Genomic DNA, 24,916 nt, shown 5'->3' with positions numbered 1-24,916 from the left:
CTTAGCACTTGCTTAGACCCTTATGTTTACCACATAAGCATTTTTTTACCCAGAAACACTTTGTTGTTTATAGTACTCTAATGGAAACACAGTTAAAACTCTTGGAGCCCTTTGTATGTAGAATTGTACCTGTAAGGACTTAACTCTTAGTTACATTGTGTTTAGTGATAACACAAAGCAATCTTTAAACCCTTTTTATTCACCAATTTTTGAAAACACCAATAATGTTTAAGTATGTTACCCCCTGGAATTTAAGGAGTTAGGAGTACTCAATGTTATTTAATAATTAACATTTTAACTTTGCAAATTAATCAGATGTTTCTAACAAACATATTAGAGTAATCTTATGTATGTTAAGTCTAATTTACTTATTTTACTGTAAAACCAAGATATTAGACAAGAGTATTGAACAGTATTTGCCGGCTCTTTCCTGTTGAAGAAAAGTCCTAGAATCAATTGATATTAGACATTTATAAACATTAACATTTTATTAGTTTGACCACCTAGAGACTTGTGAGTTAATTTCAAAGACATTTTACTCTTATTAGTTTACCCAATTTAAATTGAACCTTTTTAAATCACGTGAATTTAAAATATGTGGATCCATTTTTTTAATTTTAATTTTATGTGTGCTTATTATTCATGTCAATTTTGTCAGATATATACATAGACAACACATTAGACAAAAACGTATACACATAACACAAAAGCAAAGGCCTTGTAACGTTTATCTCCATTGCAATGTAACAGATATTCAAAAATAACTCTAGAGTTGAATAAAAATAGAACTGATCAGAAAATCATTAACCCAGGTATGTAGGATCAAAATTGTGAGCTCAAAAAATACTGCATTTAATAAAAACAAAACAAGAATCCAGAAGAAAAAATGATAATAACCATTAATTATAGCATAAAAGACTGAGGAAGAGGAAGGCAGACAGAAGGGGTGAGATGAAGTGGTGAGATGAAGTGGTGGGAGAGAGAAAGTGATTTATTTCCTTTTTTGCTAGGGATTTGTTTTAAAGCTCGCAGAGCTCATAAGTGCACTTGATCTAAATACTGAGGTGGGCCCTGCGCCTGAACCGCTGCTGAAGCATAGACTCCTTCTCCCTGTAAACATTCAGCATCTAACTGTACTCTTGCCCTATTATTCCTTTCAGCCTGTTGCTCACATTGATCATGGAACCCTGCTCTCCATAGGAGGTACTCACCAGAGCCTAATATCATACGACACAAATCCTTCCAATCCTTGGGAGTGTTAAGGTCTAGACTAAAATTCTCTATTAACTGAGTAGCATAAGGGGAATGAAGACCATCCTCTTGAACTGCTTTCCTAATAGTAGTAACTGTCTTTTGTTCATGAGGATACCAATTCAAAGGTCGTTGGGCTGGTTTATTGACATTTACTGGAAAAGCTTGTAAAGGAGTCCCCCAGTTACGATCCCTAGTTTGACATAAATCATTGAAATGTGGTCCCCAAGGGCTACTATTTGAATAATGCTGGAGGAGCAGAAACAGATTCTTCAGTTACTTACCCATGGTGATTCCTTACTGTCATTTGATGGTGATATAACACTCTGGCCACAAGATGGCAGTACAGGATAAAGCTGGCTAGGCCATGGCTGTGGATGATTCTCATCCTCCTTATCTCCAAATTCTTGAGGTTTTTCTAGCTCTTGTTTTTCGGTTTTCTACTCTTGCCTGGTGACTGGCATTTATAGTTTTGTCTTCCTTTTCACTGCTTCCACGCTCTACTTGAGCAGCCAGAATATCTTGTAAGTCTAAGTGCTTTTCCTCAGGGATCCCCCTAAGGCATGCTAAAAGAGCAGTAACAATTGGATAAAAAGTGAGAGGGTAAGTTTTACCCTCCTGTATTTCTTTTCTATGGGCTAAATGTATAACCCTTTCCCATGACTTAGGATCCCATATTTTATGTAATGCCATCCATGGGGCACAATCTACAACATTGTCCCATTCATTTATAGCCTCCTTTTCCGAGGCTTTTACTTGCCTACTCCTTAGCAGAGCTTGTAAAGTTCGCGCCTGGGTAACTCTAACCGAACGCGGTAGAGTCCCCATAAGGAGGTCACTCACCCAGCAGCTCTGCGGGCTTCGTCTTCCTCTGAGGCCCCACGTTGGGTGCCAAAATGTTGTCAGATGTGCGTTGGCCTCTTGGGAAGGGAGTGAGTGCGACAGTGCCCCTTTGCCCAGCCACCGGGAGCCAGCTTCTGTGACACAGACTCAATTTATTCAGGAAGTGCAATAGTTTATATATGAAGTGAGAACCAATCATTTTAATGAGATAGTCAGGCCACTGCTCAGGTTACATGTTTACACTACTGTACTACAGGGAAGAGCAGACTTCTACTGGGGACCAGGGAGGCCCAAGAGGCATTGGGTCATCACAGAGTGTTCTCATGTGACATGAAGAGAGCCCAGTGTTCTGTGCTCAAGCCCAGTCCATACCTTGGATCCATGCCTGGTACACCCCAGGATTCTCCTCAAAGGACTAATAGAATTTTAATGTCATTTTTAATATTTCGGTCACTTTTTGAAACTATGATAACTCACAGAGAGTGGCAGGAAAGTTCCTCTGTACCTTTCAACCAACTTCCCCTCAACAATGATATTGTATACAATTGTAAGACAATATTAAAAGCAGGAAAATGAAATCAATACTATGTGTGCCTTTTAAGATGTGTAATGAACTCATCCAATAAATTCAGGTACACAGAACTTCTATTTAACAGAGTCTATCTTAGCTCTCTGCATCTTTGCTCCCAAGTAGAGCATTCTTTTTCTACATGACAACTCATTTTCATGTGATCCATTCTAAAACAAACTGACAGCCAACAAAACCCCTCTAGAATGAGTGCTAAATAGAGTGGAAGAATTTTCTCTGTTCTTTTTGTCAAAAGATACATCCTGTTAAATATGTACAATGAAGTTGCTGTGTATTACAAATCCTTGGAAGTCCTTTCTCTGTGTGCGGTTTTATCCTCCATCCCATATATATTTTGGCCCATTTGTCTCACTCACTCTGCTTTACTAATTGTATATTATTGCCCTTTTTTTATCCAAGTATGTATAATACTCATTGTTAAACAGAAACACGGAGAGAATTCTGCAATGAACACTCACACACCTAGATTCTACATTTTACATTTTTTATGTTTATTGCATATCTATTAATCCACTCATTTCTCTATCTATCCATCAATTTCTCCTTTTCTTTGTTATTGGATAAGAAAGCAATCAGCATAATGTTTTTCAGCATAATTAATTGTTAAAACGTTTTAAAGAATAGCATACATATGTAGATGGCTTTTTAAAATATGAATTTGAGGGCTGGGGATATAGCTCAGTTGGGTAGAGTGCTTGCTTGCCTCATAAACACAAGGCCCTGGGTTCAAATCCCCAGCACCGCAAAAAATATATATATAAAAATAATTTAAAAAATAAAATAAAATACGAATTTGGTACAACATTGACATGCTTCCAAAAGCAGATACGGAGAAGTCTATCTTTTACTGCAGTCCCTCTTTCTTTTCCACACCCTTCCCTACAGGGAAACATTACAAAGTTTAATGTATTCTTCCATAGTCTTCATTTTAGTATAAGCAGAGAGCTAAGCATTCTTCAATACTCTTGGCTTCCCTGTTCTTCTCTGCTGCATATTGCATATAGGAGCTATGAGAAAGCAGACTTACAAAACTTTCAGCTGACCAACCCATTGTGCCTTATCAAGAGCCTCTTATTTTTCTGAGAGCTGAAGTTTTAAAAACAGCTTTTTGGAGGACTTACCTTTTGCTACCCCGAGCCCATCCTCACATGTGCATGCATGCACATAGACGCACATACATGCATACGCACTTGTAGAAACTCAAAAACTCTAATAAGTACATTCAGTTGCTAGGAAACAGATTTTGCTTCCAGTACCTGGAGTGCTGGGAATGTTTGATTATTAACTGATGAGTAAATTTGGTGCATTGAAATCTAATTTTCTGACAACTTACCAACTAGCTGAGTAACTTTATTATATTTGTGATGAATTCAGCCAAGGGGATATAAATCCCAATCACCTTTTTGCCAAAACCAGCCAGTGGCTCAGGAACAATGGCCTTCACTTGACCAACAACTATAAAACTGAGCCAAACCAAGAGCTGTCTAGAGTGACAAGCAAAAGCATATTGTGTGTATCTTCCAATGAGCAAAGATGTGACTCAGAGTTCTCATTTAGGTTAATTCCATGAGCAGAGGCAAATCTCCCCTTTCAAGCTGTTCTGCAACATTCATGGTAAGAAATTCAGAGGCCTTATGAGCCCAAGTCATACTTTTTATTCCCCCACAATGAAAGACAATATTCCTGCTCTAGTAGTTTCCTCTGGCTTAATTTACTAAATATGCTCTTGGTTAAGTATGAACAAAATTGAAAAGATGTCACTTGTGGGTTCCCCAAGTGTCAAGTATATGCCACAACCAAGTACATTCCTCCTCCCAGTCCCCATTTTTGGTCAACATCCCTCAGGGTTCCAGGTCACATAAGTCAGGCTTCCAATCCCATGTCCTCAAAAGTGAATACCTTCCCTGTATTTTCTAAAGACTTGGTGTATTTGAATTTGCATGACTGCCTTTGCTAGTTTTATAGTTTTCTCTTTCTACACAGAGAATACACATTGTTTGAGAAAGTCACTCAAAGAATTGGTGCTCTTAACCAATTTTACTGAATATTTTTATGTCAGCCAAAAAAGATGATATTACACACCAACCAATAAACACTTTAAAACTGTATGAACCTATTTATGTCATTTTGAGCTTGCACACCCCAAACAGATTATTTTTCTTACATGCATTTATTCTCCAGAATACTGATTTTTGTTCAAATAGGTTACCTACATGTAGTATGTAAACATCTCTTGAACTGACCTCACAGAGATTAGGAAAGTCCTCTAACCCAGGCTTTTATCAGGTATTTAAATATTTTTTTAAATTTGTTCTAACAGCTTTTAGACTTCCATATTCTTTCCCTAAAACATCAAGTCATTGTAGCTTGGAATAAATTCCTAGCTCTGTGTTTGGATCACGTAGCTCCTTGTAATTACCAGTAGCTGGAAACATGTAAATGAAAGGGTGAAATGATGAGAAGGTGGTAGGAGGTGCCACTGACCAGTAGGTCTTGTCTACAGAGGGGCCTGGGCAGTTGGGCCTCTGGACTGCAATGATATAGTAAACTCCTGAAGGCCTTTCCTTTTTAATTCTTCTCTTTGCTCATTTGTCTTGATCTTAGATCTTGAAGTGCCTTGTGGTGTCTCTGGGTACGTGGCCACATAAAAAGTAACCCTTTCTGTTGAATTCTCCATTGTCCAGGACACCAGCTACACTGAGGGTGGACGCTGTTCACGTCCAGGGCACAGTCATTAGGAAAAGGATCCTTGTGGGTCCAGCAGCTGCTTGGTGCTTATACAGGAAAACCATCCACGGCCACCGAGTGCAGGGATGCAAGGAAGGATGGATGCTCCTGGCCTCGACACCAAGGAAGCAGGGAGAAGGCAGGGCCAGGCAGGCAGGAGAGACAGCATGTGTCGTCTCCATCTACTTTTTATTTCATCAGGTACACATTTTTGGAGGCAGCAAGTAGGAAAGCTTGTTGTTCTATTGAGTTATGAGTGGATTAAAGGGGAAACGGTGCCCCTTCCTTCAAAACATGGCGTTCAGCTGAGCAGTGAGCCTCAGAGCCCTCTCATAGCACAGCAGGGCCTCCTTCACTTCCCCTTTCAATTTGTGGCTGAGCCCCAGGAGGCTGACACTCTCCACAACACATATATTCCGGCGAACACGACTATTGGCCAGTTTTTCTAAGGCACTTATAAGTCTTTCCCTGGCAAAGGACATTTCCTCTATCTTTAGACCTTTTAAATAATGGGTGATGGCTTTGTCTTCGGATCTCATGTGAAATTGTTGGAAACGGCCATAGTGGTAATGAATGTCTTGCTGCATGTGGTCAGCAATGTTGTCCATGCATAATGCTTTCTGAAAATTCTCCTCTGCCTCTCTGTACTGGCCTATTTCTGCATACATTTCAGCCAGGTAAACATAAGCCATCTCTAATGTTGGCCTGAGTCTTAGAGTCTCTTGAAATTCATTTATAGCTTGTTGAACCAATGTGTCCACATTTTCTCTTTCTTTCCTTCTAGGGTTCATATTTGTAGCATTCTTCACTTGAAGCATTTTTGCCCTGTAGCATAGCCCTATCTGATAATGCAGATAAGCAGAATTGGGTCTTGCCTCCAAGGCCTTCTGAAGGAGCTGAATAGCTCTATCCACACAGCCTTTTTTGCGGTAAAATTTGCTTGCATATTGAAAGACATAGGTCTGGGAGGACATGTTGTTCAGAGCTTCCTCAATGTAGTGTTCTCCCTCAGCTTCCTGTCCTATATCTTGGAGCTTCAGGGCAAGGAGAACCTTAATGTATGTATCTTCTGGGTTGAGCCTGACAGCCTTCCTTAGGGGGTCTAGAGAAATTACATCTTCATTAATGTAATTTAGGCGGTGGGCGGTGATGGCGAACCCCATGCTGAATTCAGGGTTTTCAGGCTCCACTGCCAGAGCCTTCTCAAAGCAGGCTTTGGCCCGCTTGTAATACTGTCCTCCACACTTCAGCAAGGCCCATCCTTCCTCACAGTCCATCTCAGGAGACTCCAGCCTGTAGCGGGAGGGACTTGCCAACTTCTTGCAAGTGTTCTCCACCTTGTCCAGGTAAACCTGGGCTTCTGCCCATCTGCCCATGTGGTGATACACCCAGGCATAGTTGCCCCAGGTCACCAGGCTTCTCATGTCTGCCTGGTCTGCGTGCTCCCTCTGGATCAAGTCTTCAGCTTCTCTCAGGGTCTGCAGGGCTTCCTCATCCTGGCCTTTCAGGTGCTTCACATAAGCCAGGAGGTTGTATATCCCCACATTGTATTTGGTGTCTAGGAACTCAATCTCTTCCAAGACCCTGCTTTCTAAATCTGGCATTTCATTGTCTTCAAATAGCAGCCCCCATGTGAAGTGACATCTCAACTGTCCCAGCCTGTCCTGGATCCCATGATCATCAGTATTCTCACTGTGAAACAAAAGCAGATTTTTATCTGTTAGGTGGGAAACAGCCATAAGAAAAACCCCAATGAAACACCTTGTACAATTTTAGTGCAAAAATTTTCACATGTAATTAGATTTCATTGTGCATGAAGAGGGATTATAGTTTGCTTGACTTCATAGGGTTGTTCTGGTACATTGTAAGCAAGTCACCAGTCCATTTATTTAGATTCCCATTTGTAAAATTATGATAACAATAGGAGTTTTCACGCTGGCCTTTGGGAACATTAACAAGCCTACCTTTGGAAAGCACTTACATCATATCACATTCTATGTAACAATTTCTTATGTAACTATTAGTAAAAAATAAGAGACACTGAGTGGACATGAGAACTTTAGTGAACATTTTTGACTTCAGGACTATAGCGTGTGTGAATAGAACTGATGAAGACTACTGAATTGAGAATACTATTTGACAAAGGCTATTTGTCCTCTCTGAGGAATGAACGCAAGGCCTCATACATTCTAGGCAATTTCTTTACCACTGAGCTACATCCCCAGCTCTTTGTAGTTTATTTTAATAGAAGGTCTTGCTAACTTGCGCAGGCTGGGTTCCTCCTGGCATAACCTCCTGGGTAGCTGGGAATTACAGAAGCGCAACCTTGAGCTTGGCTTTTTTTTTTTTTTTAACTATTTACTTGGAAATAAATATAAAATCATGATAGTTGTGAGAAGATCCAGTGTATCTTATACCCAATTTCTCCCAGTAATTATAACTTATACAACTCTAGTACAATATCAACACAAGCTACTGATTTGGGTACCACAAGGTGTGTGTACAGTTCTACCATTCTTGCAGAAAGTCAACCTCTGGAAGCACCACACTGATCCAGATGGAGATCTGCTCCATCACCACAACATCACCTCATCTACCCTTACAGGCATACCAGTGGCCTCTTTTGCTGCATTCCTCAGATATTCATAGCCCGTTATAACTAAAAAGGTGTTCTTTATGTCTGTCATTTTGTTATTTCAAGAATGTCAGGTAAGTGGTGAATGTTATACAAAGGGGTGGTTCAACACATAAAAATCAAAAACATAAACTATCGTGAGCAGAGTGACAGAAAAAAAAAGACAGGTTTGCATCGACTGGTGCAGAAAACCCATCGACAACATTTACCTCCCTATCCGGATAAGAAGCACTCAACAGATGGAAAACAGAAGGAAACTTCCTTAAGACAATAAAGGTTGCATATGAAAAGCCCACAGCTAGTATCATCCTCAATGAAGAAACACTGAAAGCTTTTTCTCTAAGATCTGGAACAAGGTAAGGATTCCAACTTTCACCTTTTCTAGTCAACATAAATCTGATATGTACAAGAGTCTCAGGAGGACACACGGAAAGTGTTACAACTAATAAAAAAATTAAGCACAGTGGTAGGATACAAAATCAGTATGCAAAACTTAGTTGTGTTTCTAAACAAAAGCGATGAACAGATGAAATGAAGAAAACAATCCTATTTACAATAGTGTGGAGAAGATAAAGTACTTAGGAATAAACTCAATCAAGGAGGCAAAGGAGACTACAGTGAACCCTGCAAGCTATTTTTGAGAGAAGACACACAACAAAAAGAGGTATCCCAAATTCATAGGTCAGAAGCTTAATATTGGTAAGTTGTCAGTACTACCCAAAGTGAGCTACAGATTCAGTGCAAATCCTACCAACATTCCAATGAAAGTTTCTTTCAGGAGTAGAAAATGTCATCCTAAAATTTATATGGTGTTTCAAAGGGACTGAAGTAGCCAAAATAATCTAGAGAACCAAGAACAAAATTGGATATCTCAGACTTTCTGATTTCAAAGGTTACTACAAAGCTACAGTAATCAAAACATTGTGGAATGGCAGAATGACCTTATGAAAGACAGTAGAAACACAAACCAATGCAAGAAAAGGGAAATCTTGGAAATAAACACTTGAGTATAGGATTTCATTAATCAGCCAAGGTTGCCATAATATAGCATAAGATGGTAGACATCTTCTCACAGTTCAGGAAGCTAGAATTCCCAGGTCAAGTTCATGCTTATGGTTCCTAGCAAGTGCTCTTCTCATGTATGAATGGCCACCTTCTTGGTACATCCTCACTTGACCATCTCTCCGTCATTTGGACCCAGAGAACCTGGGTGTCTCTTCCCCTTTTTCTAATGAAATTGGCCCTACAGAAACTTTCTATGTTTTCCCTTAATCTTTACTACCTTTTCTAGACCCTATTTCAAGGGACTGTCACATGAAGATTAGTATTTAGAGATTTCAACTTGTGATTTGGGGAGGGGACACAATTTAGTTCAGAACTATGGTGAAGTGAGTTTTGACAAGAGTGTCAAGGCCACTCCCTGGGAGAAAGGACAGTCTTTACAACTAATGTGGGAAAACTGGAAAACCAATTGCACAATGAGTTGGGCCCCTGCCTTTTGCCATATAACAAAACTACTCAAAACAAATCAAAAACCTAAATGTGAGACTAAAACTATAAAACTTGCAGAGGAAAATATAAGGGAAAAGCTTCATGACATTGCATTTGACAATGCTTTCTTGGCTGTGACATCAAAATCACAGGAAACAATAGAAAAAGAGATAAGTTGGACTTGACCAAAATTAAGAATTCTTGTGCATCAAAGGACATTGCATGACCGATGTGATCCTATAATATGTACAATCAGAAAAATGAGAAATTATACTCCATTTATGTATGATTTATCAAAATGCATAAATACATTCTATTCTCATGTACTACTATTTAGAACAAATTTTAAAAAAAATTTTTAAAGGACACCATCAACTGAGTGATAAAACAACTCCTAGAATTATAGAAAATATTTGCAATCACTATCTGGAATGCTCTGTATCTTTAGCATTTGACGCTCAAAACAATTGGAAAGAAACTAACACTTGTACACAGATTTTTTTTAAAGTAATATTTTTTTAGTTGTGGATGGATTTTTATTTTATTTATTTATATGCAGTGCTGAGAATCGAACCCACTGCCTCACACATGCTAGGCAAGCATACTACTGAGTCACAACCCCAGGCCCTCTATATGGAGTTTATTGCAGTATTATATATAGCCAAAGATGAGATGAAAACTACACAAATATTCATCAATTGATGAATGGATAAGCAAAATGACATATATCCATACAACTGAGTATTATTAAGTCCTGGAAAGAAATGAAAGACTGATTTATGTTACAATCGGGAAGAGCCTTTGAATCGTGATGATCTCCAAGTATGGGGTGCGCACCCGTAATCCCAGCTAACAAGGAGGCTGAGGTAGGAGGATTACAAGCCTGAGTGAGGCTACCCTGGTACTCTTATGAAGATAAAATTTGAAAAAGGGCTAGGAATATAGCTCAATGGTACAGTGCTTGCTGAGAGAGGCCGTGGGTTCAATGTGCAGTGCTACCCCCTGTGAAAAGCAAAAACTATGTTAGATGAAGGAAGACAGTACAAAAGGACATTGTAGTGTTCTTTTTTTTTTTTTTTCTTATTTAGTTTTGAGGTTTTCCTCCTGAGTGGTTGTAAACTCTAGTCCTGCTCTGACATAGCTTCAGGGTGTTTGTCCTGGCTGTCTGCAGTGTGCCTTCCATGGGTGTACTTCTTTATTCTGGTGTACCGCCCAATGCCGGTGTATCTCACCCATGACTAGGTGTCCCCTCACAGCAAACGTGCTTATACAGGCAGACCCTCCAGTGGCTCCTGTCTGATCTTGTCCACTTTATTCACAACAAAGTAACTACTGTCTAGAAAAGTGAACTGCAGACATGTCCATCAGGTAACACATGGAGGCAGCCATTCCAAGAAATAGGTGAAATGACAAGCAAGTTCCCATTTATAGGTCCCAGAGGAAAAACAGCAAGATACACTGTAGGGACAACAGGAAGTGGAGAACTTCAGAGACATATATGCTCAACCACTGGGTGGAGATCAAAAGAGAAAGAGGAGGGCTGGGGAGATAGCTCAGTTGGTAGAGTGCTTGCCTTGAAAGCACAAAGCCCTGGGTTCAATCCCCAGCACTGCAAAAAAACAAAAAAAAAACAACACACAACCAAAAGAGAAAGAGGACTCCCTCTGTAGGACAATCCTCTACTGGGGTCCAGGCTTCACTCAGGTGGGAATCCTGCAGAGAGTTCTAATTGGCGGACTTAGAGCAAATTGGTTCTAGATCCATGGGATCATGCTACCACTGAGAGGTCATCACTGCAGCCAGTCTGTGAAGGGCTTGGGGATCAGTAGGGTGAACCTCCTAAGGTGTGCATTATTGATTGGTCCCAAAGGGAGGTCCCAAAGAACTGGTTACCAGGAGGTGTTTGCACAAGGCAGATGTCTGGATCAATCACACCAAGGTTCAGGGAGATGGTGATGAACTCAGAGTGTGTCGAGGAGGATGAGAAAGGCCAACTCATCTTCAAAATGGAGACAGAGGCAACATAAAACTGAAAGAATTCACTCCAGTCACACAGTGTATGTGTCCATTCATGTGACAGATCCAAAGATGCAAATGCAGAGACACAGAGAGCAGATGAATGTTTGCTGGGGTCTGGAGGGAGGGCCGAGTAGGAAGTGACAAAGCAGATGGGATTTCTCCTTACAATGGTTAGATGTCCTTAAACTACGTGGTAGTGATGTTTGCACAACATGGTGAATGTGCGAAATACCTCTAAATTTTAAAGTTTGAAAAGTTGAAATGGCAAATTTTGTCCTATGTGCCTTTTTTTTTTTTTTTTGGTGCTAGGGATTGAACCCAGGGCCTTATGCATGCGAGGCAAGCACTCTACCAACTGAGCTATATCCCCAGCTCACTATGTGCCATTTTATACACATTTTTTACTGGTACATGTTCAAATTAACATTAAGTTATTAAAACATAAAAACTGATTAGGATGGTATCTGAAATGATGTCAGGAACCCACATTATAACTCTTTGGAGAAATTGGCTTAACAGTTTAATAAACTGTCTTATTCATATCTCAGCTTCACCTCTTATGGACTGGGAGATCTTAGCTTCTCTAAATTTGATATTTCCCTTTGCAAAATTAGCATAAATAATTGCCTCATTTTTCTTTTAAAAATTAAATATAATGCTTTACATAATAGTTTTAAAAAGCAGGCTGACATTGAATAATTATTTGGAACAAAGTAGCTACTTTATATCTTTCAGTATTATTATTATTTCTTGTTTTAGATATCAGTTAGAAGTCTGTATTTGGAGGAGGGTTGATCTGTGGTTTTGTAGTTTCTGGAAATTCTTCCTCTCCCAAATTTTGCCCACTGGAACTCCAAGGGGACATTTGCAAGTTAATAGTAATAAAGGAATTTTATCCGATCTCAGGAGTTGCTTGATTCAAGATTCAGTGGGACCACAGAGAAATTCCCATTAGGCCCTTCTGGTAAGGAAGATGTGGATGTTCCTAAGCACAGAACTCTGGCCTACACCCACTGACAGGTGGATGTCAAGGACCTGCAGATGATTGGCAGCCCCAGGAAATGTGATCTGCTCACCTTCAATCTAGTCAGAGTTTCATCAGAGCTGGCCCCTCTGAAGGTGAGTTGAGGAACCTGCAGAGAGAGGCCATGAGCCTCTCCCACCCCATCCCCACAGTATCTCCCCAGACATCTGGGAGGCCCCACTGAAACTCACAGTGCTGTGTGGGTCCTGCTGTTCCACCAAAATGAGGAGTGAGGAGAAAGAGATGTCTCTGACCAGACAAGCTGATGTCCTATCTCCAGATGGGAAACAGTGTGATAGAAAAGATCTCTGAACCTGGGATCATTTTCTCCTTCCTGTACCACTCCCTCTCTCCTGCCTTTCCTCAGGCAATGGCATGAAGGAAGCTTCACAAGTCCAACAGAAATGAAAATGCTTGCACTAATGCAACAGCTTAGGTATGGGTATGCACGCACTGGCATGTGTACACACACACATGTACATGGCAGCCTGTGAACAGATACCCAAAGAGAAAGTTTAGGATGCCTGAGAATAAACCTGTTGAGATAACATTGATTAAAATTGCTTCTAAACCTTTAGACATGATGGCAAATAAGCAAGGAAATCCTTACCTCATGGTTGCTGTGAAGGAGGCTGCAGTTCTGCGGTGTTTTCAGTTGGGTGGGCTTCTCAGAGACCTGGTCCTCTGTCTGTAGATATTCTCATAAAGTGTAGCCCCAGGACAGGACTTTATAAGCAACAGATGATGTCATTGGTAGGTGTGTCCTTGCAGTTGGGTTGGAAACTGGAAGTGGAAAGTGAAACTAAACCTGGCCAATTCCTGCTACAGAAACTGAAAGTTAAGCAGAGGTGGAGACCCTTCTTTGTTTCCTTCTGAGAACAGGTTGAGAGAAGGCTGCTGACAACAGTTGTCCTGATGTGTGAATTCCTGTCTCCCAGCCTGGGGGACAACCTGGGTACTAGGACATGGGAGGTCCTGCCTATAGGTCCCTGAGCCTATAGCCAGCAGCACCTGTGAAAATGGCTGTGTGAACTTGGAGAATCATGCCTCCCCCTCTGCTCCTGTTTGTCCATCTGGAACCAGGGAGTGTTCAGATATGAGATAAAATTTTCACATCTCTCAATGGGAATCTTAACCCAGATTTGCTGCCTTTCCTTGAGAGGTGTGTGTGACTAAGTATTCCATCCTTTGCTTACCTTCTGGAGAGTGCTTAGTGTCATAAAGCATCTATGTAGCCTTTGCTTATTCATAGGAATGGAGAAGCCCTATGTGCCAGCATCCTGAGCTTTCAAACAGAGCATGTTAGGCTGAATGACAGTCTGTTTCTCAGTTACAAGCTCTCTATTCTAGCCACTTAAGGTGACCTCATTCCCCAGAAATGGTTCTCATAGCCATGCATGTGAAAACACTCTCCATAGCCATGTGAAGTCCTCTTGGTGGCATGAGAACTGTCCTTGCTCTGCCTTTACCTGCCCAGGCAATCTTCTGAGTTTGTAGGCAGAGACCAAGAACAACCCTGTGTTGAGTGTGGGATTGTTGGTAGAGGTTTGGTTCTTATTATTGCTGTCTGCTGAGCTCTGCTTCTCCCAAATTCTCTGGAAATTTTTGCATTCTCCTGGCATATGTGGTGATGAAATGATTTTCAGTAGCTTGCAGAAAGCAAACTCACCTAGCTTCAGTTAATTTAATCATGGCAAAGCCCCTTATTGGGAGGAGATATCAGACTTGCTTCCCTAGAAAGCCGAATCTGAATGTGCTGGGCTTGTCATGTATAATTTAGGTACCACTGTCAACCATGTTTTCCCTGTGGCCTGAACATAAAAACAGTGCAATACTTTTCTCAAACAGAGAAGACCACCAAGCAATTGAGCTGGGATAAAGGGAATATGAGATAAAAGATGAAAATTTCTGAAGTTGTTTTTTGCTTTTTGTTTTTTCCTCATAGTTGTTTGGTCAAGAACCATGGTGCAAGGATCAAGTGCCGCATTTTATTTGTTTTTCGGTTGAGTGCTTATTGTCAAAAGCATGTTACTGATGGTATAGCTGGACCATGGGTCCTGATTGTGCTGCAGAAACACAGGGACTAGCCAACATTTGGAAATACATCTGCCTCACACCCTACCAAGGAGCAGCAGCCCATTGTGGATTTTCATGGGAGTTGGTGTCTGGAATTTGAATGGCACAGAAAAAAAGAGAATTGAGGGAGGCAGTTCTGCTTTCCCTCAGCCTTCTTGGTGCAGAGGTGTCTGGTATAGCATATAATGAAGGCCTCCTAAGGAAGTAAAAAGCATTCAGGTTGTTATATGTGTGTCAGGTTGACAGAAATAAATGATAGACTTGTTTAGGAATAAAGGTGTTGGGACTGAGAAAATGTGTTATGGCTTAGATATGAGGTGTCCCCCAAAAGCTCATATGAGAGGTAATGCAAGAAAGTTTAGATGTGAAGTGATTGGGTTAGGAGAGCCTTAACCTAATCAGTGCATGAATCCACTTGAATCGATTAACTTGGGGAATAACTGTAGGCAGGTAGGGTGAGGCTAGAGGAGGTGGGTGGGTGGGGGTGTGCTTTTGGGGTACATATTGTCTGTGGTGATCTAAGCCTAGTATCTCTCTGCATCCTTATTTTCACATCCTTTGTTGCTTTCCTCCTCATGCCCTTTTGCCTTAATGTTCTGCCTCACCTCTGGCACAGAGCAATGGAGTTGGCCATCTATGGATTGAGACCTCTGAAACAGTGAGCCCCAGCTCCCCAAAACTTTTCCTCCTTTAAATCGTTCTTGTCAGGTCTTTTGGTCATAGTAGCAAAAATGCCAACTAAAACATAACTGACAAACTGAAGATTGCCCTTTGTCTTGGTGAGATGCTTACATGGGGCCTCAGAATCCTAGTACTCACACCTTGTTTCTCACCTCAAAAATGCAGGAAAGAAGATTTTCTGCAATCTACTTTAAGACCAGAACCAAAAAGTGACTGCATTTGCTTTCCATAGCATTGTGAAGTCTCACTTTTTGTGGTAGAAGAGATGATAAGGAGTATATACACACTCAGATGGACTTCCCCATGAGATAATATCTGTTCCTGAGACTCATTCAAATTCCAAATAAAATGTTTCACAAGTGAATTTCTGTTTCTGCATGCATTTATTCTCTTTAATCATTGCTTACCATGTTTCTAAGTTTGCCTACAGCCCTCTCCCCACTTCTCTTCTTCCCTCTTAGTGGGTTACTTAAGCCTCAATGTCTTTGAGACTCCTTTTTTTGGCATGTCCTCATATTTGAGCACATTAATAGTTGTGTATCCCCCTTCCCACCATGTAATCTCTCTTTGTTAAATCAACTTTTCATCACTTTTTCAAAAACCTGCAAGAACAATGTAAAGAGGAAAGATTTACTTTGGCTCATGATTTTAGAGGTTTCAGCTCATGGTCAGGTGGCTCCATTGCTTTGGGCCTGAAGTGAAACAAAACATCATGGCAGAAGGGGTATGGTGGAGGAAAACTGCTTATCTCATGGCAACAGGGAAGCAGAGAGAGAGGAAGGGTGCAGGGACATGATACAGCTCCCTAGGACACATCCCCAAGGATCCACTCCTTCTAAATAGGTTCTATCTCCTATAAGTTCTACCAAATCCCAATAGTCATACAGCTGTGAATTCCTCAATAAAGTAATCCACTGATGAGGTCAGTGCCCTCATGATCAGGGAGGGCAAATTTGCACTTCTCTACATTGCTGCATTGGGAACCAAAGCTTCATCACATTCATCTTTAAGGAATACTTCATTTCCCAATCATAACATTTCACCCTAGTTCATGTCCATTTCATAATGGAAAGTACATTTAGTCCATCTCCAAGTGTCTCCATAGATTTAATGGTTTCTGCATTTTGACAAGTCCAAGTTCAAGTCTCCTCTCAGACTCAAGGCAACTCTTAGCTGTGAGTCTCTATAAAAATAATAAAGCATGTTTCACATTCGCAACATACAATGGTAAGACATGCTCCAAGTAAACATTTCCATTCGAAAGGGAGGAATGTTGACATTCCTAGTGCATAGTACTAAACACATAGTACTGAGTGCATAGTACTTTAGTGGCAGTGATCTCTTCAGTATCGACATCCTTGGCCCCAATTGTACGTATGCTTTCCTGGTCAAACTGAAAGTTGTTCAAATCTTTCTGTTTAACTTCTGCTCTCTTTTCTCACTGTAAATGTGATTCAAAGCCGTCAGCAATACACATGCCCCTACCTGAATGCTGTGTTGCCTGGAAATAATCTCCATCAAATTAATTAGTTCATCACCTTTAAACTCAGACTCTCACAAAATCTCATTGCTTGGACAAAATGTAGACAAGTTCTTTGCCATAATGTAACATATGTGGCCTCTAGTTCATTTACCAATAGTGCCCTCATTCCTATATGGGAACTCATCAGCACTGTCTTTACTGTCTGTATCCTTATCAGCATTCTGGGCTTCTGAGTTCATACCAGAATTGTCTATTAAACTCTGCTTATAACTTTCTAGGCAGTTTCTAGCCTGTATCACCAATCTTTCAAACTCCTCTTGCAAACCAATTCCAATGGCTCTGAACCACATGGTCAAGTATAGTCACAACAATGACCTCTCTATTTGGCACCAATTTTAGATTTAGTCAGCTTTTTGTCAGCATGATGAAATCCCTGGGAAATGAACTTAGAGAATAAAACTTGTATTGTGTCTTACAGCTTAAGAGGTTTGTGTGTGTGGTTGACTGACTATTTCTTCTGGGCCTGTGGTAAGGTAATACATCATGGTGGAAATGCATGGTGAGGAGAAGAGTTCACCACATCGCAGATGGGAAACTCAGGATGGGGCATGAGGAGGAGATAGAGAGAGAGAAAGAGAGACAGACAGAGAGATGTGCCAAGATAGAGTCCCCAAGGGTATGCATCCAAAGACCCCTCCCTCCTACTAGGTCCTGCCTCCTACAGTTTCCACCACCTCCCAATATTTCATTCAAATTATGAATTCATCTGTGAATTAATCCATTTATGAAGTCAGAGTCCTCATGATCCAATTAATTCCTGAAAGATCCACCTTTGAACATGACTGCATTGGGGATCAAGTCTTCAAAACATGATATTCAGGGGAACATTTCAGATGGAAGCCATAACAGTCTTTATTGCTAGTTTATTTCAGAGACTCAAGTTATTAAGCATTCCCAGAGAAAAAGATTAAAAGCACCCCACAAACAAAAAAGGCTAAATCTCTCTCTCAAATCTCTCTCTCTCTCTCTCTCTCTCTCTCTCTCTCATACACACACACACACACACACACACACACACACACACGAAAGTAACAAAGATTTCTGAGCTAGAAAACCCTCAACCCTGTATTCCTCCACTCCAGTATGGACCCCTTCATATGATTCAAATTCCCACTCAACCTCAACCTAGTTCATAGAGTTTGAGTTTAAACACTTATCAACTTGCAAACTACCTGGTACATAGAAGCATGCCAAGCAAAGCTAACTGTTGTTATTCTTTTCAGTCATCAAACTAAAAATAATGCTTCCTCTAAAAAAGTTACCTCCTATGTCTTTTCAAACAAGAAGCAGGAAAAGAGCAGCTGCAAGAAGTTTTCCTCTTAGAAACCTTCCCTGAACACACTGCCTGATGGGAACAGTTCCTTCTGAACACCTGCAGCCCAGCTCATCTCCCACTCCAGTCCTCACCAATTCCATAAGCTGCCACAGAGGCCTCCTTGAGGTCATCAGAAGGCTAGGCATAAGTAAAAGTTGCTGAATTAATGATACAGGCTTAATCCTGTATTCAGCAAATATTCAGGCTGTAAGGAAGTGCCAAACATAAGTAAATTAGAAAACCTCTCTTCTTTGAGAGTAAAGTGTATTTAGAATTCTTATGGATAGAGAATAAATGGGCTGTCCATTTCCCAAAGCACTAGATAGCACGTAAAGAAGGGAGGACATGTTTCCCTAGTCCTTGCTCTGAATCTGTCATTGGTTCTGGTCCTGTGAAGATCCATCTCAGGCTGGTTTGTTATTGACCATCTTGCTTAGTGTCTCTTTGAAATAAACAGACCCTTGAACAACATGGGACAGAGAAATATTAAGAGGAAAGGAAACAGCAAAGTGTGTATATGTTTGTATATTTGCATGTGTGCATGTGCACAGATAATCAGAAAATGGGAACTGGAGAAAATGAAACTTAAGAAATGAAACATCAATACTAGGTTCTGAGTGCTTTCCTGGAAGACCAAGACCATTTCTGCAAGACACTGATAAGTTATGAGAAGCCACTTCACCTCTGTGAATCTGTTTCCTAGGCTGATAAGAAAGTGTTTGGAATAGCTAAGCAGATCTAAATCCTCACTACACATTACAGTCATGTGCAGGAAAGTCTTACAATAATTCCTACTAGGCCCTGTTCAAGACCAATCGAACTCCTGTCTTAATGTGCAGTGGGATCCCACACTCAGGTAATTGATTTGGCTGTGCACTGGGATCAGATCAGGGCTTCAGGGATCCCTGATGTCTATTGTATGTCTGAAATGGTCTTGTTCAGTGGTGTGGGATCCAATCCCTGTCCCCACTTCCTTGAGGTCAATATCCAGTGTCTTCCATACTTTGTGTTGCTGCTCTGCTAACACAGTGAACAAGGAACACATTCTCTTCTTGATCCATAGGATGGCAATTCTGAATGATATATTATTATTATGTAATTGTAATTTTTATCATAACACTAATAATTATTATTATATGGAGAGATACTATTTTTGCTAAAATGTCTCAAATATCCAATTGCAGATGATTGGGGAATGTGAACTACACAGAATTCCCCTACCATTTCTAAGGCCATGACTTGTGGTCTAAAGTCTCTTATGAGTGTGCTAAAGACCATGTAGAATAGGGAACGGTGCTGTGACTGCCTGTTGAATGCTGGTGTCTCCTGGGTGTGAGGGTACATGCCTGTAATTCCATTTCTTTAAGAGGCTACAGCAGGAGCATCGCAAGTTTGAGGCCAGCCTAGTGGGACCAAAAAAAAAAAAACAAAAAAAATGTTTCTAAAGGGCTGGGAATATCACTCAGTGGTAGAGTGCTTGCTTGCCTAGCATGTGCAACCCCCAGCTACCACACACACACACACACACACACACACACACACACAATAACGAATTTCTTGTTAGAATCAGATTCAATCCCTAGATCATGTTGCTTTCTATAGTGGATTTTTCTGTATTCTTGTGCATCTGTCAAATTAACATATACTGCAGTAGTTGCTGTACTTGTTTGGATTAATGGTAGTTAAATGAAAGCATTACAGTATCCTTGGAGAATGTACAGGATGTTTCCATGCTAGGATCACAAAGGGTAAAGGCTTCACCGAAGCCACCAGTCCATTTATGCTTTCTTGCATCTTGACTTTCCTTAGAGTTTTCAGTTCATCATGTAAGTCAGGTTTCAAGTCATTTCTCCTCAAGATTTAAAATTTGGTATTGGACATTTGGAACATTTTTGTCACTCCACATCTTATCCTCACCTAAATTTATTCGATCAGAAGGATATTCTTAGATTTAGCCTGCTTTTCAAAATATGTAACTCAGTGTTTTGACTACTGTATGAAAATATGCTCACAGTTTTGAGATTATTCTTAAATTGCTTCTGATCACATTCATGAAGAAAGGACTCTGACAGCAGAAATCATTTTTATAAAAGGTCTGATGATTTTTCACACATATTTGTGTATCTTCAAGGGACCACTCTGCCCACCTTGAACCACAATGGCTTACTGCAAAGTACTCAAGTACTGACAAAATTTTATGTCAATGTTTTACATTTCAGGTTCTTTTGAAACAATGGTAACTCACAGGAAGTGCCAGGAAGGTTTCTTTGTTCCTTCATCTGATTTCTCACAATGGCAATATTTTACATAACTGAAGTACAGTATTAAAACCAGGAAAATGAACTTGACACTATGTTTGTATTTTAAAATGGAATGTAATAAGCTCATCTTATAAATTCAGGTACTCAGGATTTCTATTTAACTGAGTCCCTCTTATGTCTCTATGTTTTTCTCTCAATAGATATCTCTTTTTCTGAGACCAATTTCATTCTTCATGTCATCTCTTCTAAAATGCACAGAATTGCTAAAAGTAACAAAACAAAACAAAACAAAACAAACTTGCTGTATGTGGTCAACAATGTTGTCCATGTGTAATGCTTTCTGAAAATTCTCCTCTGTCTCTCTGTACTGGCCTATTTCTGCATACATTTCAGCCAGGTGAACATAGCCATCTCTAATGTTGGCCTTAGTCTTAGAGTCTCTTGAAACAAACAAAAAGCCTTCCAGAATGATTGTGAACAGAGAGGAGCAATTTCTCTTTCTTTCTCTCTCTCCCTCTTCTTTCCCCTACTCCACCTCTCTTAAATAAAGTATATCTTTATTTAAAGTGATGGAGTGAAGCTTTGGTGTATTAAAACTCCCTGGGAACCCCTGCCTCATTGTATGGGTTTATCCTCCATCTCATGCATATTTTGGCTCATTTATCTCATTCTACTTTGCTTTTTGGATATTAGTATTTGCACTTTTATCCAAATGTTTTATCATGCACATTGTCAAGTAGAGAAAATAGAATTTTAAAAGGTGCTCTCACGTACCTACTTATATGTAATGTGAGTGTGTATGTGTATGTGTCCACTGGTCAATTTCATGCCTCAGGGATCCAATTCCATGACTTGTAAAACTGAACACCTCCTGTCTTTTCTAAAGACTTTGATAGTGTTTGTATTTGCATGACTCTCTTTGCCTCAGGTCTTGTAGTGGTGCATCAGTTGATTCTACAGTTTTCTGTTTTCACCCAAACAGGGAGTATACATATTTTTTGAAGTTACCAACCAAATATGCTCAAAAATTTGTGATCTATAACATTTTGCTGAACATATATAGTTGATGGTAAAATATTTCAGGATTTCACGTGGTCTTGTTCAAGTGTCTGTACATGATCTTCAACATTACTGTGCCCAAACTCCACCCTTGGAGAAAGCTAATGCTGCCATCTTTTCAATGTGTGTTGTGCATAATTTGCAGCCCTGTTACAGTTACAGTTTTCTGTTTCTCCACAAAAATTTTAATAAAAACTTTTCATTATTTATTAGTGCATATTAATTATACAAAGTAACCAGTTCCTTTACGACATTTTCATATATATATATGACAAACTTTGTATCTACTGAATCTATTACCCTGCCTTACCCCTTCTCTCCCTTCCCTTACACACTTTCCTTTCGTACATATCTTTTTGTTATGTGGCCTACAAAATACAGTCTAAAGAGTGGGTTTTTGGCAAATTTTAATGAATATTTTAGGTCAAGTGAAAAAAGGAAATCATATCACACACCACCTAATAAACACCTAAAAACTATATGAGGCTATTTATGTTATTTTCAGCTTGCACATTCCAGACAGTCTTTTTTTTTTCTTTCCCTAAAACATCAAAAGTCTTGGTAATGGTGAATAAACTTCCAGCTACGTGTGTGGGTCAGTTTTTTCATTGCTGTGACCAAAAGACCTGAAAAGAACGATTTTAGAGGAGAAAATGTAGTTGTCTTGCTCTTAGATCTTAAAAGTGCCTCAAGTTATCTGGTCACACAAAAAAGTAACCCTTTCTGTTGAATTCTCCATTGTCCAGGACACCAGCTACACTGAGGGTGGACGCTGTTCACGTCCAGGGCACAGTCATTAGGAAAATGATCCTTGTGGGTCCAGCAGCTGCTTGGTGCTCATACAGGATAACCATCCACGGCCACCGAGTGCAGGGATGCAAGGAAGGATGGATGCTCCTGGCCTCGACACCAAGGAAGCAGGAGAAGGCAGGGCCAGGCAGGCAGGAGAGACAGCATGTGTCGTCTCCATCTACTTTTTATTTCATCAGTTACACATTTTTGGAGGCAGCAAGTAGAAAGCTTGTTGTTCTATTGAGTTATGAGTGGATTAAAGGGGAAACGGTGCCCCTTCCTTCAAAACATGGCGTTCAGCTGAGCAGTGAGCCTCAGAGCCCTCTCATAGCACAGCAGGGCCTCCTTCACTTCCCCTTTCAATTTGTGGCTGAGCCCCAGGAGGCTGACACTCTCCACAACACATATATTCCGGCGAACACGACTATTGGCCAGTTTTTCTAAGGCACTTATAAGTCTTTCCCTGGCAAAGGACATTTCTTCTATCTTTAGACCTTTTAAATAATGGGTGATGGCTTTGTCTTCAGATCTCATGTGAAATTGTTGGAAACGGCCATAGCTGGTAATGAATGTCTTGCTGCATGTGGTCAGCAATGTTGTCCACGCATAATGCTTTCTGAAAATTCTCCTCTGCCTCTCTGTACTGGCCTATTTCTGCATATATTTCAGCCAGGTAAACATAAGCCATCTCTAATGTTGGCCTGAGTCTTAGAGTCTCTTGAAATTCATTTATAGCTTGTTGAACCAATGTGTCCACATTTTCTCTTTCTTTCCTTCTAGGGTTCATATTTGTAGCATTCTTCACTTGAACAGTTTTGCCCTGTAGCATAGCCCTCTCTGATAATGCAGATAAGCAGAATTGGGTCTTGCCTCCAAGGCCTTCTGAAGGAGCTGAATAGCTCTATCCACACAGCCTTTTTTGCGGTTAAAATTTGCTTGCATATTGAAGACATAGGTCTGGGAGGACATGTTGTTCAGAGCTTCCTCAATGTAGTGTTCTCCCTCAGCTTCCTGTCCTATATCTTGGAGCTTCAGGGCAAGGAGAACCTTAATGTATGTATCTTCTGGGTTGAGCCTGACAGCCTTCCTTAGGGGGTCTAGAGAAATTACATCTTCATTAATGTAACTTAGGTGGTGGGCGGTGATGGCGAACCCCATGCTGAATTCAGGGTTTTCAGGCTCCACTGCCAGAGCCTTCTCAAAGCAGGCCTTGGCCCGCTGTAATACTGTCCTCCACACTTCAGCAAGGCCCATCCTTCCTCACAGTCCATCTCAGGAGACTCCAGCCTGTAGCGGGAGGGACTTGCCAACTTCTTGCAAGTGTTCTCCACCTTGTCCAGGTAAACCTGGGCTTCTGCCCATCTGCCCATGTGGTGATACACCCAGGCATAGTTGCCCCAGGTCACCAGGCTTCTCCTGTCTGCCTGGTCTGCGTGCTCCCTCTGGATCAAGTCTTCAGCTTCTCTCAGGGTCTGCAGGGCTTCCTCATCCTGGCCTTTCAGGTGCTTCACATAAGCCAGGAGGTTGTATATCCCCACATTGTATTTGGTGTCTAGGAACTCAATCTCTTCCAAGACCCTGCTTTCTAAATCTGGCATTTCATTGTCTTCAAATAGCAGCCCCCATGTGAAGTGACATCTCAACTGTCCCAACCTGTCCTGGATCCCTTGATCATCAGTATTCTCACTGTGAAACAAAAGCACATTTTATCTGTTAGGTGGGAAACAGCCATAAGAAAAACTCCCAATGAAACACCTTGTACAATTTTAGTGCAAAAATTTTCACGTGTAATTAGATTTCATTGTGCATGAAGAGGGATTATAGTTTGCTTGACTTCATAGGGTTGTTCTGGTACATTGTAAGCAAGTCACCAGTCCATTTATTTAGATTCCCATTTGTAAAATTATGATAACAATAGGAGTTTTCACACTGGCCTTTGGGAACATTAACAAGCCTACCTTTGGAAAGCACTTACATCATATCACATGCTATGTAACAATTTCTTATGTAACTATTAGTTAAAATAAGAGACACTGAGTGGACATGAGAACTTTAGTGAACATTTTTGACTTCAGGACTATAGCGTGCGTGAATAGAACTGATGAAGACTACTGAATTGAGAATACTATTTGACAAAGGCTTTTTGTCCTCTCTGAGGAATGAACGCAAGGCCTCATACATTCTAGGCAATTTCTTTACCACTGAGCTACATCCCCAGCTCTTTGTAGTTTATTTTAATAGAAGGTCTTGCTAACTTGCGCAGGCTGGGTTCCTCCTGGCATAACTTCCTGGGTAGCTGGGAATTACAGAAGCACAACCTTGAGCTTGGCTTTTTTTTTTTTTTTTTTTTAACTATTTACTTGGAAATAAATATAAAATCATGATAGTTGTGAGAAGATCCAGTGTATCTTATACCCAATTTCTCCCAGTAATTATAACTTATACAACTCTAGTACAATATCAACACAAGCTACTGATTTGGGTACCACAAGGTGTGTGTACAGTTCTACCATTCTTTCAGAAAGTCAACCTCTGGAAGCACCACACTGATCCAGATGGAGATCTGCTCCATCACCACAACATCACCTCATCTACCCTTACAGGCATACC

General features: G+C 40.5%; 1 protein-coding gene and 1 pseudogene across 2 annotated transcripts; both read right to left on the bottom strand.

The window, feature by feature from the left end:
* Nucleotides 1-3,085: 3,085 nt before the first annotated feature.
* On the bottom strand, nt 3,086-13,287 carry LOC124984970 (interferon-induced protein with tetratricopeptide repeats 1B-like). 2 transcript variants are annotated; one of them, XM_047553204.1, is made up of 2 exons: nt 13,190-13,287; nt 3,086-7,102 (listed from the first exon to the last, which is right to left on the bottom strand). In XM_047553204.1, exons 1-2 carry the CDS (start codon nt 13,192-13,194, stop codon nt 5,698-5,700), a joined length of 1,410 nt encoding a protein of 469 aa, XP_047409160.1. In that variant the 5' UTR covers nt 13,195-13,287; the 3' UTR covers nt 3,086-5,697. The 2 variants fall into 2 exon arrangements, with proteins under 2 accessions (XP_047409160.1, XP_047409162.1); XM_047553206.1 differs by lacking the exon at nt 13,190-13,287 and adding an exon at nt 12,771-12,964.
* Nucleotides 13,288-22,530: 9,243 nt separating this feature from the next.
* On the bottom strand, nt 22,531-23,979 carry LOC124985425 (interferon-induced protein with tetratricopeptide repeats 1B-like; annotated as a pseudogene).
* Nucleotides 23,980-24,916: the final 937 nt, after the last annotated feature.

The sequence above is a fragment of the Sciurus carolinensis genome, chromosome 5, assembly GCF_902686445.1.
Source record: "Sciurus carolinensis chromosome 5, mSciCar1.2, whole genome shotgun sequence".
Lineage (NCBI taxonomy): Eukaryota > Metazoa > Chordata > Mammalia > Rodentia > Sciuridae > Sciurus > Sciurus carolinensis.
This window is presented reverse-complemented; position numbering and strand designations above follow the sequence as displayed.